Below are 14,110 nucleotides of genomic sequence, written 5' to 3'. Positions count from 1 at the left end.
GTATGTTTTATGTATGACACATACACGTATCAGACACTGTTGTAAACTTTACCTATTGTAACTTAGTTTACCCATATTAATTACCTGTATTACCCCTCAGCCCTACGAGGCAGGTACTAGTCCCATTACCACCTTATAAACAAAAGCGGAGGCAGAGGAGTTACATGATGGTCCTAAGACAGTGCTGAAGGCCAGAGTGCAGCCAGGCTGTGGGTGTCTGAGGGTCGACGTGTTCTCCCAGTTCCTCCTTGAGAGCATCCAACAAACATGAGGAGTACTTCCCACACGTGGGGTTCACCCAGAGACTTTGCACCCCATTTCCAATTTAATCCCCCAGCTCCCCAGTGGACTCATTAGGGTCACCTCTTTCATAAAAAGACACCGAGGCACAAAGAAGTCAAGCCACGGCCGAGTCATAGCCAGGGAGTGGTGGAGCTGGCCAGGTTTTCCTTGGCAGTGGGCAGTGTCCTTGCCACTGGAGCACAGCTGTTTCCACATGACAAGTTGTTACAACGTTTAATTAGACACTTCCGGTCTCAAGATTGAAACCATGCTGCACCTCCCGGTAGGATGCCTCTGACCACCAGCCCAGGTCTCTTCCTCCTGTGTGAGGCACACTCGGGCTCCTCCTGCCACGTAGGAGGTCTTGGGTGGGCCCTTTGGGGTTCACCTGCTGGGCATGTGTGGTTTCTTCTTCAGAAGGCCTGAACTGATCTCCCCAGACAGAGCCAGGATTGTTTCGGAGGAGGAGGGGATAGTTGCTGCTGTTCTTAGTGCTGCTGCTGACAAAGTGGTTAGCAGGCCCAGGGAGGCCACACAGAGCAGTGGTTAGAGGTATCCAGCAACTCCTTAAAAGATATTTGTGTTGTTTGTTAGATAAAAGATAACATATGCATGTCGTAAAAATTTTGAACAATATAGAAATAGGGTAAAAAGTGAACATTTGACCCTGGCTGGCTTGGCTCAGTGGTTAGAGCATCAGCCTGCAGACCAAAGGGTCTCAGATTTGACTCCCGGTCAAGGGCACATACCTGGGTTTCAGGTTTGATCCCCAGCCCTGGTCGGGGTTGTGCAGGAGGTAACCAATCAACGTGTCTCACATTGATATTTCTCTCTCTCTCCCTCCCTTCCTCCTTCCCACTCTATCTGCATATCAATGGAAAAATAGCCTTGGGTGAGGATTAAAATAAAAAGAAATATTTATTGAGTCACTACTTCGTGCTATGCACCGAGGATTCCATAGTGAATGAAACGTCCTCTGTGATCATATTTATTCATTTTCTAAAAAGATAAAATATTGGGAAGTGAGACTCTGGCTCCATAGCAAGAACAGACTTTCAACTTCAGCTTTTCAAAATGCCAAACAAACTTGTATGTTTATAGTAATACTCTCAATGATGATTAATAATTATCAAGAATAATTTAGTACATTTTGTAAAACAGGATCTAACTCAATTCCATCACAGAGTACCACAATTAATAAAAGATTTCCAGCCCTGGCTGGTTTGGCTCAGCGGTTGGCCTCAGCCTGCAGAACAGAGAGTCCCGGGTTCGGTTCCCGCTAGGAGAATATACAAAAATTTAAAAACTAAAAGATTTCCAAACACAAACATACTTAAATTTATGAATATAAGGAAATGAAGAAAGATGGGCTGTGAGTTCAAGCTAGGAAAGGAGAGGTGTGAGGACCTGGGGGCGAACGGTCGTGGAAACACCGCAGGCTCAGTAGCTTAAGGGAAATTGTGTACCAGAAGGATCATTGGGCTCAGTGTGCAGAGCGAGTGAGCAAGGGAAGATCGGGGCATGTGGACGGAGAGTGGGGTCCTTGAATTTGAGATTATGGGTGATCAGGTCTAGGACATGTGCGATGTATAGCTGAGAAGGGACAAAGAGGGAGAGAGAAGGTCACGGAGTGGGGAGGCCAGGAATGGGAAGGATCGTCTAGGGCATCCATTTTCACCCATTTCCATCTCCTGGCACACATAAACTAATTACTAAAATTCTGTGGCACACCAAAAAATATACTGTATTTTTTGCCAATCTGACAAAAAAAATAGGTATAATTTTTATTGTTTCACACTGACAGCTATTGTGTTGGCTGTTGTCATTTTTTTATTTGCCAGTGTAAGGGAAAAGAGGTCGGTGTCCCTGACTAAGTAATCAGGTATTGCATGTTTGAAGAATCCTTGTGGCATTGGTTGAAAATCACTGACCTATGTGGACATTGAAAGCACCAAGGGTTCTGACAAGGTCGGTGTTAGAGAGTGACTGCGAGCCAGAAGCTCACCCTTGACCTGCCTGTGGATCATTTTCTGTCTGCCTGTACCTCTGCAGTGATCCAGGGGGAGACACACCTTCTTTCCCCCTTTTTCTCCAACAGGGAACCCAGCTGGCACCTAACTGGTGGGCCCCTCGGGCCATTGTGTGTTCCCTGCGTATGCCTCACTAGCACAGTGAGCTGTTCCGTGGAGTCTTTGCTTGTTGGACAGAGAATACACAACAGGTTTAGGGCTCATTCTGGAAACTACGAAGGAAGCACTTCCCTTCTCTGCCCATTAATGTGCCACCTGCTGGAGAGTTAGCAAGGAGTCAGACATTCCTCCAGTATTGGGTGAACACGTAATGAGTTCAGAGGCTGAAATGAGTTCATGAGTGGGAGACACTTACGGCACTGCCTGTACCTGTGAGGTCCTGTGTCAGGGTGAGGTGGTCTTCATTTTACATACAAGGTAGCTGAGGATCAGAGAGGTTGGGTGATTTACCCAAGGACTCACAGCAGGAAATGCTGAGGGAGATTCAAACCCAGGTCCATGTGACTTGAGTCTGAGTTTTTTCACTAAGTGATCTTTTTATGTATATGTTTTATCCTTCTAATCCTCAGCATTTTGACAGGGATGTATCTTAAACTCAATAATGGGAAGGATTCAGATCTAGAAGGATTCTCCTCTGTGGTTAGCATGACCCCCTGCCCAGAATCAGTGTTGAATCCATATGTGATGATGGGGGACTGTGCGGTCTTCCCTCTGCCTCTTCTCTCCAAACCCTTTGTTCCCATTTTGGACCTCCACTTCCACCGGTCGCCTGGGCCCTGCCTCTCACGGAGGAGACCCCTTCCCTCTAAAGGCACTGTGATTTATATGATTTAAGTTGACCACAATGAGAGCTGGATATAACCCAAAGCAATGGCTCCTTACTAAGGGAATCAGTAAAATGAGCCTGCTGGTCTCATACACTTATTCACAGGCCATGCATTTTAAGTGAAAACCGGCCTGGGGTATCTGAAGAATGCTGACTGAACCGGGCAGACAGCTGGGAGGAGCGACATTTCTGTGCCAGGACCTCCTTTTTGGAACCCTTAACTATTTATTACCCATAGCAAACCACCTCACAAAGGCGGGACAGTGGCTAGAGGGTAAGGTCCAGGAGGTATAGGAGCAGTGTGACCCTCTTCCTCCACCCTCTCCCCCTAGATCATTCTGAACTTCACGTCCATGGACCTGTACCGCAGTCGCCTGTGCTGGTACGACTACGTGGAAGTCCGAGATGGCTTCTGGAGGAAGGCACCCCTCCGAGGTAATGCATGAGTCCGTCCTGCCAGCTCTGCAGCTGATTCTTCCTTGGAACTACTTCATCTTTCCCCGGGACCCAATGCGTGGCCAAGGGCGACACCCTGCCACGGGAACCATGCCTGCTGTCTGCGTCACTAACTAGCTGTGTGACTGTAGGCAAGTGCCTTTCCCGGTCTGGACCTCATGGTTCTTGGTGCAGGCTTCCGGACCTCCCTCCTGGTGGCTGTCAGTGTACGGGGTGGGGGTGGGGGGGGAGTCATCTGAATGGACAGAAATGGGCAAGCTATTCTATGCATCCCAAGTTCCAGGCTCTCTTCCTCATCTGGGCAATTTCAGAGGCTTCGCTTTCTCTGTCAGCAAGGTCCGGCTGAGGGTGCCCACAGTGCTGCCTGGTGCACCGCGTGGGCTACCTACATGGCGCAGTGGCCAAACTCCCTTGCTTCTTCCCTTGAGGGGGTTAGTAAATAGGGAGTGAGTGAGTCAGAACCATGCAGCAGAAGGTGCTTTAATAGACATGGAATTAGGTCAAAGAGAGGTGTTCTAAGAGGGTGTCGGCATCAAGCCAGAGGAGCTATGTGAATTCTCCCTCTCTGTGGAGGATCCCAGGCCACCCAGGACTGTCCTTTGTCCCACAACCTGTGCCTGTAGCAGGCTGACAAACCCTTGCTTGTCACATTTTTCCCAGTTTCTGACATTCAAAATTTGTTATTAGTTACCTAAAGCAGCTGTTATTACAACACTTCCTCCTGCAGACGTGTGAGCGTTTCCAAGATTGCAGTTTATTTTCGTAACTTACATTCCTAGGTCAACGCCCTCTGTCCCTTGCTGAAAGTTGGGAAACACCCATCTTACTAGGAACACACAGAGCATCCCTGGTTGATCCTTGACTACGAAGAATCCCACAGATGGCCAGCCTCATCCACTTGGGTGGATTCTTGTCAGGTTTTATTTCAAAGGGGACATTTTCTAAACCAGTCCTCAGATTCTGGGATTTATCTGGGGTCCTGTAGCATCCCCTGTGTTTAATCAAATGACATGTTTTATAATGTACAAGGAAAACTGTGTTGGTTCTCAGTTATTGTTTACATGGAGATAAAATAAGAAAAGATAAGTAACAATGGAAATATGCTCTTTTAAAAATGTAAATAAAACACATAGATAGTTGGTTACTGTGCGGAGTCAACTTTCCTCCCAGAAACAGGCTAATATCCTATCCCTCAAGTGTGTAAACTGTCTAGAAGGGGCTCTTTCTGGCTCTTCAAGGCCAAGCCAGACCTTGGACCAGCCACAGCCTACTGGAGGGGATGCCGTCTTGGAAACGTGTGCCCAGTGCAGCATAGGGCGCAAGCCCTTGAGCCTCTCAGGGAGGTGGGGCGGGCTTCTGGAGGGACAACCTGGTGTGAGAAGCAGAGAGGGACTCAGGTCAGGCCTCACTGCCCTTCTGTCCACACCATCTTCACAGGCCGTTTCTGTGGGGGCAAAATCCCCGAGCCTATCGTCTCCACCGACAGCCGCCTCTGGGTTGAATTCCGCAGCAGTAGCAACTGGGTCGGGAAGGGCTTCTTTGCAGTCTATGAAGGTACTGAGGATGGAAGGGGGGGTCGTCAGATATATGGTGTCCCTGGCATCCTAGAACCACTCCCTCCTGGCACCAGAAGAGATTCCAGTGGGATTGGCCCAGATGGGAAGGGGGGCACTAGGAAGCTGGGAGTATGTGGGAAGGGCTGGAGGAGAGGGGAGAAGGACTCCTGAGCAAGGCAGAGCATTCTCATTGACTTCTCATTTTTCCCACCTACCACTGTGTCCCCAAAGCGATCTGTGGGGGAGATGTGAAAAAGGACAATGGCCATATACAGTCGCCCAATTACCCAGATGATTACCGGCCCAGCAAAGTCTGTGTCTGGCGGATCCAGGTGTCTGAGGGCTTCCATGTGGGCCTCACCTTCCAGTCCTTCGAGGTAGGTCAGAGACCCTGTGATCCTTTCATACCCCAGTTGCCCCCAGGACAGCCCACCTCTCCACGGGCTTCTGGGCACTGGGTCCTGGCAACCAGAGCTCCTCGTGCTGATTGAGCCCCTGACCCCCAGATTGAGCGCCATGACAGCTGTGCCTATGACTACCTGGAGGTGCGCGATGGGCACAGTGAGAGCAGCACCCTCATCGGGCGCTACTGTGGCTACGAGAAGCCTGATGACATCAAGAGCACGTCCAGCCGCCTCTGGCTCAAGTTCGTCTCTGATGGATCCATTAACAAAGCTGGTTTTGCTGTCAACTTTTTCAAAGGTGCCACCTTCCCCGGTCCCCCAGCCCGCCACCTCTGTGGCCAATTCATCTTCTTCATTCTTTCTTTTTATTTTTTTAATCTTATTTTATTTGGTAAGAACTCAGCATGCAAACTACCCTCTGAAGTGTCTTGCTGACCACAGCACAATTGCTGATGGAGATTTAGTCTGTTTCCACCTTTTAGCTGTTATAAGTAGAACTGTGATGACTTCATTCCTTCTTCACTCACTTATTCGACACGAAGACAGTGAGGGACACATAGATCGTTGTGCCTTGCCCTTGAATTTATGGCCTAAATAGGGAGAAAAATCAACCCCACTGCAAAACTGCATACCTCATTGAGTAAATGACAAAGTTAAGTACAACTGGCTGTCACATGGTAGATGCTCAACTGTGAATTAAAATGAGAATTTAGAAGTTTGTACAGAGTGCCAATGAGGCCTAGAGGCAAAGCACCATTGGAGCTCAGGGAGGAAGCAGGGCAGTGTGGATGATGTATCGGTGTGACCTTGGGTGAGGGATTCTGCCTGAACCTCATTTCCTCATCTGTAAAGTGGGGATGGTAATAGCCCCTCCATCGCAGGCTTCGTGTAAGGATGAAAGAATAGTTCAGGAATGGCACAGGAGGGGCCAGTAAATGGTGTGGTCAGAAAAAAGGCTCTGTGAAGTCCCCTTTCCCTCCTTCAGGTCACTGCCTGTCCCCTTGGGGCTCTCGTGAGAAGTATCCCTTGCGGACTGAGTGGGTCCTGAGCAGCCATGGAGGGATGCATGGGGCCAGGAGGGCAGGGCCTCAGAGCCGAGTGGCTCACAATTCACTGCCCACTGTAGAATGGGGCTGTCACAGGAAGCCAGGGATCCTGGCTTTGACTCTCAAACAGAAGCAGGAGGAAGGACTCTGGCCCTTGCCTGGGAGTCACTGACACCCTTTCCTTCCTACTGGCAGAAGTGGACGAGTGCTCTCGGCCCAGCCGTGGGGGCTGTGAGCAGCGGTGCCTCAACACCCTGGGCAGCTACAAGTGCAGCTGTGACCCGGGGTACGAACTGGCCCCTGATAAGCGCCGCTGTGAGGGTGAGTATCCCAGACTGCCCCAAAACGTTGTTCCCTCCCCCACCCAAACCGTCTGGCCACATCTCTTATGCCCTTGGACAGACCCCCTTCCTGGATCAGCTAAGACTCCCTAGCACTTTCTTCACCACTCATAGATAAGGAATACATTTCATAATTCAATCCCCTAGAACATGCTGTTAGCAGGGGTGATGTACTCTGGTTTTTGGTTTTTTTTTTGTTTTGTTTTTTCATTCTTCTTCTGTTTTTTAAATGCTTATCTTGACCTGCTGATTGATTTCATCACCTACCAGAAGGTCATGATCCATGGTTTGGAAACCACTGCTCTCAGGCAGTTTCGGCCTCTCCCTGTAGATGTTCCCGAGAGGCTGGTGACAGCTCTCTGCGGCTCACAGACTCCGGCTCAGCCGGACCTTGCTGAGCAGCCCCTCTCGGTCCCTGCTGGTCCTCACTGCCCACCCGCACTGCTTTCCTGAGCCCTTGCTCTTTGTCCCCTCTCTCAGCACATGCCCTGACCCATGTCAAATAGCAGTGGCCACGCACACACTCCTCAGACTCTGAAGATACTCCTCCCCCATGCTTCCTTCCCTTGCTCCTGGAGAGACCAGACCCAAGCCCCTCCTTAATGCACCCCAGCCCGCTTCTCACGCCCTTGCCTAGAGCGGGACTCCTGGAGGGTGATACCACCTCTCTTTGCCCCCCAGCTGCCTGTGGTGGGTTCCTCACCAAGCTCAATGGCTCTATCACAAGCCCAGGCTGGCCCAAGGAGTACCCACCTAACAAAAATTGCATCTGGCAGTTGGTGGCTCCCACCCAGTACCGTATCTCCCTGCAGTTCGACTTCTTCGAGACCGAGGGCAACGACGTAAGTGCTGCCTGGGGCTGAAGAGACCAGGAAGGTTTGAGGCCTGGGAGCCTGGCTCCAGCTTGCTTCCTACCCTCTGAATGTACTCCGAGGATGTGGAGAGGAGAGGGATTCAGGGAAGCAGGGGCCTTGAAGACCCTGGAGCCTGTGGCATGTGGGGATGAAGGACATGGCATCCCTAAGCCTGTGGAGCGAAGCAGGGCTGGGTCTTCTGTGGGAAGCACAAAAGGGTCCATCTGATGGCAGCAGGGTAGCACTCTTCTGAATTGTTAAATTTAGTACAGCAGGTAACTTCAGGAGAAAGGACCCACAGAACAGGAAGCCTCCCAAGTGGGGGTGGTCAGGAGAGGCTTCCTGGAGGAGGTGGGCCTGGAGCTGTGTTACCCTGCAGGTGTGCAAGTACGACTTTGTGGAGGTGCGCAGTGGACTCACAGCCGACTCCAAGTTGCATGGCAAGTTCTGTGGCTCTGAGAAACCCGAGGTCATCACCTCCCAGTACAACAACATGCGTGTGGAGTTTAAGTCCGACAACACAGTCTCCAAAAAGGGCTTCAAGGCCCACTTCTTCTCAGGTAACCTGGACTTCTCAGCTCAGAGCCACTCTCTTGCTTCCTGCCAATGCACCCCGCATTCCCAGCCCCCTGGTGTCCACAGCAAGGTCGGTCCCCTGCACCCCCCACTAGCTCTCCACCATCAGGCCAGTTTCTCTGCCCTGAGCCCTGTTATTCCTGAGCCCTCGGGGCTCTGTGGCGGCTGATCTGTGGCTGGGCAGGACATAGGTAGGACACAGACATGCAGAAATGAAGGGAGAGGGCAGTCCAGATGTCTGGAGTCGGAGAGGCATTTTGTGTGGTTGGAGGCCGCGAGGTGCGAGGTGCATGTGGAGAGCAGGAGAGCAATTGCACTGGACGGTGTGGAGCAGATTATCTGGCTGTAGCCAGACTGCTAGTCAGACCCTGCAGGCTCCAGATGGAAACCTAGGAAGGGGCCTCCCTCCCTCCAAGACCAAAGCCTTTCTGCTCCCCGTCAGCCTGCAGGTCGGGGACTCAGGTTCAACCAGCATTTATTTTATCTCATTTTATGTATTTATTGTTCATTTTTTAAATTATTTATTATATTATTATTTTATTTATTTTTATTGTTTTTTATATGTTCTTTAGTTAGTTTATTGAGAGCTGCCTTGGCGTCCAATCTCCTTGATGGCCCCATCTTCAGGTGGCCCTAACGGCAGTCAACAGCCCCCTGCCCAGCATCTCTGAGCTCGACCTCCAGGGGATCCCAGGAGACCTCTCCCCTACTTTATTAATCCCTCTGTCCTTGACTCTGGGGCCAGGCTGGGAGGTGGCCGGTGGTTTTCCTGAGGCATATAGGACCGGGGACACAGGCAGTGCAGGGCAGTGGGAGGGCTTTGTGTGGGGGCAGCTTAGGGATCCTCATCCCCAGCACACCTGGCAGGCTGGGCATGGGACAGCAGGAAGGCAGGAAGCCCACGGCCTGTCCACGCTGCCTTCCTTCTCCCCTCCTTTGCCCAGGGTCTTGCATCCTCTAGTCCCCTCTGTGGCTGCCCTGCACCCCTGCCTGCCCCACCCAGACGCCATGCAAGGCCCCTGTGCACTGGTTCCCTGCTTGGTACTGCCAGCCACCTGCTTTGCTTAAAGTGCCCACAGGCCCTGCCCCTTGCTTGCTGAGACCCTCCCCTTTCAGTGCAAACCCCTTTCTTTTATGTGCCCACCTGGAACTCCTACAAGCTGCTCACCAGAGGGCTGAGGGGATGTAACACCTACTCAGGTGTGGGCTTGGCCCCAGGGAAACCATTACCTGCTTACTCTCGTCTCTTTCTGCCCTTCTGTTGCTCCAGTCTTGGAGGGGGAAGGGGACTGACACCACATCTGTCAGGCCTAGAGCCCAGGGCTCTCCACCTATGGTTTTTGCCCTGCCCTGGCATTGCACTATGCCCACCCACCCGCAGCCCGCACAGAGACGCATATATGCGCACTCGCGTGCACACACATGCACGCACACACACACACACACATACACACCCACACATGCATTGCCTCATCGCACAAGAAACCTGCAGAGGACCCTCACCAGTGGGCATCAAGGTCCAGCCCTCAGGGCATGGGGCATCTGACTGTGGCCCCCCAGGAAGGGGACTATTTGGACTTTTGGGACACCGAGCGAGGAGACTCTAAGCCAAGAAGGAGAAGAAAGAGCCTGAAGAACTTCAGTCTGATCTCAGCACCTTCCGGGGCATTTGGCACTGGAGGGTGAGTGCCATCTCCTTGTTTCAGCCCACATTCACCCCCCTGCTCCTGCCCCTCCCGCACTCTGCCCCCCTGGCTTCGAGGGGAGAGTGCCCACCCCACCCCCACCATACCAGGGTCCCACCCCAGGATGCTGAAGCAGGCCTTCCTCAGGATTCCCTTTTCTCTCATTCATTCATTCAGCCATTCACTTACTCACTCACTCATTCATTGGGCAAGTATTTTTTATTCCTACTCTATGCCAGGCCCTATACTAGATATTTAGGGTACAAATACAAGGAAGGTTTGGTCAAAACATTTCAGGGAAATCCTTGCTCAATCCATGAGCTCCCAGCTTATTCATCGGTGAGTTCCTCAGTGACACCCCATGGTGGTCATAGGGTGCCAATCTTCCCCCCACTTTCCTGCAGGGCTAATGCAAAGGCAACTTCCACAGGCAACTTAGTCAGGGTCTCTGTGAAGTTCTAACTGAGAAGGAGCTCTGGAAAGGGACTTGGGGACTCCACCTCTTGGCCCTGGGTTCCTGCAGGCCCCAAGGGGTCTGGTCTACCTGAGAAAGGATTGGAAAAGCAGGACCTTCTGGGAGCCAGCACTCCAGCCCTCAGGCCCCTCTCCTGATGGAGACAGGTCTCCCCTTGTCTCAGACCCCACCTGGCCATTGAATGCCAGCAGGCATCTTTCTACCTCATGGTTTATCTCTGGAATTCTGGGTGCCCATTTGATCCACACCCCTTCCCTGAATGCTTGTTTCTGTGCCAGGCCATGGTCTCCTGAGTTACCACGGACAGACGAAAATATGTGGGCGTAGCATACACAAGCCGCTGTGACCACATGGCAGTGCACACGCCTGTGCTTATGAGAGAGTGCGTGTTTGGGTCCATGAGCAGTTGTAGATGTGAGCACGCTTGAGTGTGTATCTGTGTGCACATGTACACAAATGGGTGGATGGCTGATCACGTGTGTGCACATTGCATCTGTCTGCCCATGTATGTGTATGGGGGGTGGTGTATGCCGGGCACGTATAGGTGTGAACCTGTGGGTCAGTGTCTGTACTGTCATGCTGAGATGATAGTACATCCATGAGGGGATCCTGTGTGTGGATGTGTTGATGTGAGTGTGTGTCTGTCTAACACACTCTGTGGCTGCAACAGCCCGAATGAGACTGTGCCCCTCTGCCTGAGATTGTTTCTCTCCCCCTTGCATGGGCCTTGTGCCCACCCCTGCCATAGGCTTTCTCCCCACCCATCCATCCACCCCCCCACCCCCCCCACCCCCTGTCGCTGTGCTCCTCCCACCCGCTGTCCTCTGTGGCCTGGCTGTGCAGACGTGGCCATCCTGCATGTGTGTGCCTGCTGCCTTTTTGCCCTGCCCCATGGATCTGCTTTGAGGCCCTGGGTCTGGTTTTCACTGCTCTCCCTGTCTGGTCCCTGCCCTCCGCCCCCACCCCTTGGTCCCTTTTCTCCTTCTCTCTCTCGTTTCAGAAAAGAGGCCGGCTCTGCAGCCCCCTCGAGGACGACCCCATCAGCTCAAATTCCGAGTACAGAAAAGAAACCGGACCCCCCAGTGAGGCCTCCCAGGCCTCCCGGACCTTTTGTTACTCAGGAACCTCACCTTGGACGGAATGGGATGGGGGCTTCCATGCTTCCCACCCTCACCTCCACTCTGCCATTCCGGCCGGCCTCCCTCTGGCTGGACAGAACTGGTGCTCCCCCCCTCGTCCCCCCACATGGACAGGGGACCTTCCCCACCCCCCACCCTCCCATTTTGATGGTGTCTGTGACATTTCCTGTTGTGAAGTAAAAAAGGGACCCCTGTGTCCTGCTCCTTTCTCTTGCAGTCTGCTTGTCCGTGTGTCTGTTTTTCCACTTGTCCGTCTGTCCAGTAAGCAGGTAATGGTAGAGGGTTCCCATGCTGGTCAGCTCCAGATCCAGCCCTCCCTCCACCCCACTTCTACTTTCTCTCCCCACAGCTGGACCCTGTCATCACCTTGGCCTCTCACTCCCCACCCAGCTCCTGGGGGTGGGGGTGGAGGAAGCCCAGCCAGCCCTCCCACTTCCCCTGGGGTGACTGCCCGGACCTCAGCCCTGCACAGACCTGGGGTCTGCCCTTGTTTGCTTCCCTGCAGACAAGGACGAGTGCTCCAAGGATAACGGCGGCTGCCAACAAGACTGTGTCAACACCTTTGGCAGCTACGAGTGCCAGTGTCGTAGCGGCTTTGTCCTCCACGACAACAAACATGACTGCAAGGAAGGTAAGCGATGCCAGTGCTGGTGCCCAGGACCTGCCGGGCACCTCCCCCTGCCTGCAGGACCAAAGGCTGGGGAACACAGGTCAGAGATGCCATCTCCACTGGTCTCTGTGTTTAGCTCAAGGAGCTGAGCAACCCTTGAGGTCACCTCATTTCACCTTATGCCTGGTGCACAGACCTCCACAGCCCCAACAACATCCAAGCCACACACACTTCCGATCTCTCCTGTGTGTGTCAGGAAAGGAGGGGCTCACAGCTGCTCCCAGGCTCCATTTTAGGCTGTTCTCGTGGTCAGTGCTTCTTTAAATCCTTGTCCAAGTCCTTCTTTTTGTAATGACCTCCTTCTGGTAGAGAGGTGAGATGAGACAGCGGTTAAGAGCACAGACTGCAGCCAGGCTGCCCGGCCCAGCCCTGCCCTTAGCCAGCCAGCTGTGTGCCCTTGGCTGAGTCCCCATCTCTGCACCTTGGTTTGTTCCTTCATGACATGTAGAGGGTAGCAGCACACACCCTGTACTGGTGTGAGGCTGTGAAGGGCTCCAAGCAGTGCCTGGCTCGTCGCAGGCACAATCATGCATGTCACCGTTATTAGTCACACTGCTGACCCCGGGGACACTCACCACACAGATGCTGCCTCCCAGACACTGAAGCTCTGTAGATATTTGAAAACAGCTCTCATGTCATCTTTGATATCGTCTGATACCTGTTTGTGTACCATACAACACTGGCCTGTTCTAAGGCATGAATTTCACTGTGGCCCCTGCCTGCTAGGGACATACTCTCCCCACATCACTGCACAGACTCACCTCTGCTACTGAATGTCTGTGTGACGTTGAGTCAGTCACTTCGCCTCTCTGAGTTTCAGTTTCCTCACCCATGAAGTGATAAAAAGTGGTACCTATTTTGCAGGGTTCTAAGCTTCAGAGATCTTGCTTTGAGTACTTAGCACAGCGGCTGGCAAATGCCTCTTCTCACTGTTATTAGGTGAACAACCACGATATAAACAAACTGCTGCCCAGAATAAACAGAATCAAAGCACTCGACAGTGACCCAACAGACAGTCAAGGACTTCTAACCCGCTCGCTCCAGTCTCCCCAAATATGAGGTTCCTGACTCACGGAGTCCCCACATCTTTTAGCTAGAGGGGACTTAATTCTGATGTTGTCTAAACTGCATTTTACTTTTGTACCTTCTCTGAAAAATGGTTTTTGCTAAAGAACCCTCAGCATCAACATTAACAAGATAGCAAGAGAGGGTTTCCACTTCTTGGGAAGGTGTCTATACATAGTGGCTCTGACTCACTTTAGAAGTGCTCATGGTTCCTTACTCCCTTATGGATGGGCCGATTATAGATCAGCCAGTATTTCCTGAACCCCTGGGGAGGTAAAGCGCTATGCAAGGCTCTGTAGCTGTAGCGCCTCCCCCCACTCCCAAGGAGATTGCAATCTAGCTGGTGTGCAAGGAAATGTTAGAGGGAAGACCAGGGTAGGGATGGGGGAGGGCAGTGCCTGTGGGCATGGGAATTTCTAGAGGGGTAATGAAAACGCTCATAGCTCAACCGGGGAGGGCCAGGAGCTCCACCTGCCTCCACCAGAGCCCTGGGCAGGCTGTGAGGGTGTCACTCCTCTCCAGGTCCTCATGGCTGTGCAGCCCCTTGCGAGCCTCTGACCACATAGCTCAGCTGTGCAGCCTGCACCTCCACCCCACCCACCCCTTTCTCCTCCCCAGCCAGCAGTGTACTGGCTGCCCACTTTTCCTAGAGGGCCCTGTGAGATTGGAAGATAATAATGGATAATGAGCACCAGCTTTTAAATG

General features: G+C 52.3%; 1 protein-coding gene across 3 annotated transcripts in view; it reads left to right on the top strand.

Moving 5' to 3' along the window:
- The window catches only part of BMP1 (bone morphogenetic protein 1), a 40,579-nt gene that overhangs the window by 19,762 nt on the left and 6,707 nt on the right, over positions 1-14,110 (top strand). For 2 of the 3 annotated variants that reach the window (XM_036240063.1, XM_036240062.1), the window contains exons 9-16: positions 3,471-3,573; positions 5,032-5,148; positions 5,382-5,527; positions 5,657-5,852; positions 6,796-6,921; positions 7,623-7,783; positions 8,175-8,355; positions 12,176-12,301. In XM_036240063.1, coding sequence (XP_036095956.1) covers positions 3,471-3,573; positions 5,032-5,148; positions 5,382-5,527; positions 5,657-5,852; positions 6,796-6,921; positions 7,623-7,783; positions 8,175-8,355; positions 12,176-12,301 — 1,156 coding nt within the window. Of the gene's footprint in view, positions 1-3,470; positions 3,574-5,031; positions 5,149-5,381; positions 5,528-5,656; positions 5,853-6,795; positions 6,922-7,622; positions 7,784-8,174; positions 8,356-11,531; positions 11,887-12,175; positions 12,302-14,110 lie in introns of those variants that run through there. The other variant, XM_036240064.1, reaches the window with a different exon arrangement.

This window comes from Molossus molossus, unplaced genomic scaffold (assembly GCF_014108415.1).
Source record: "Molossus molossus isolate mMolMol1 unplaced genomic scaffold, mMolMol1.p scaffold_m16_p_4, whole genome shotgun sequence".
Classification (NCBI taxonomy): Eukaryota; Metazoa; Chordata; class Mammalia; order Chiroptera; family Molossidae; genus Molossus; species Molossus molossus.
This window is presented reverse-complemented; position numbering and strand designations above follow the sequence as displayed.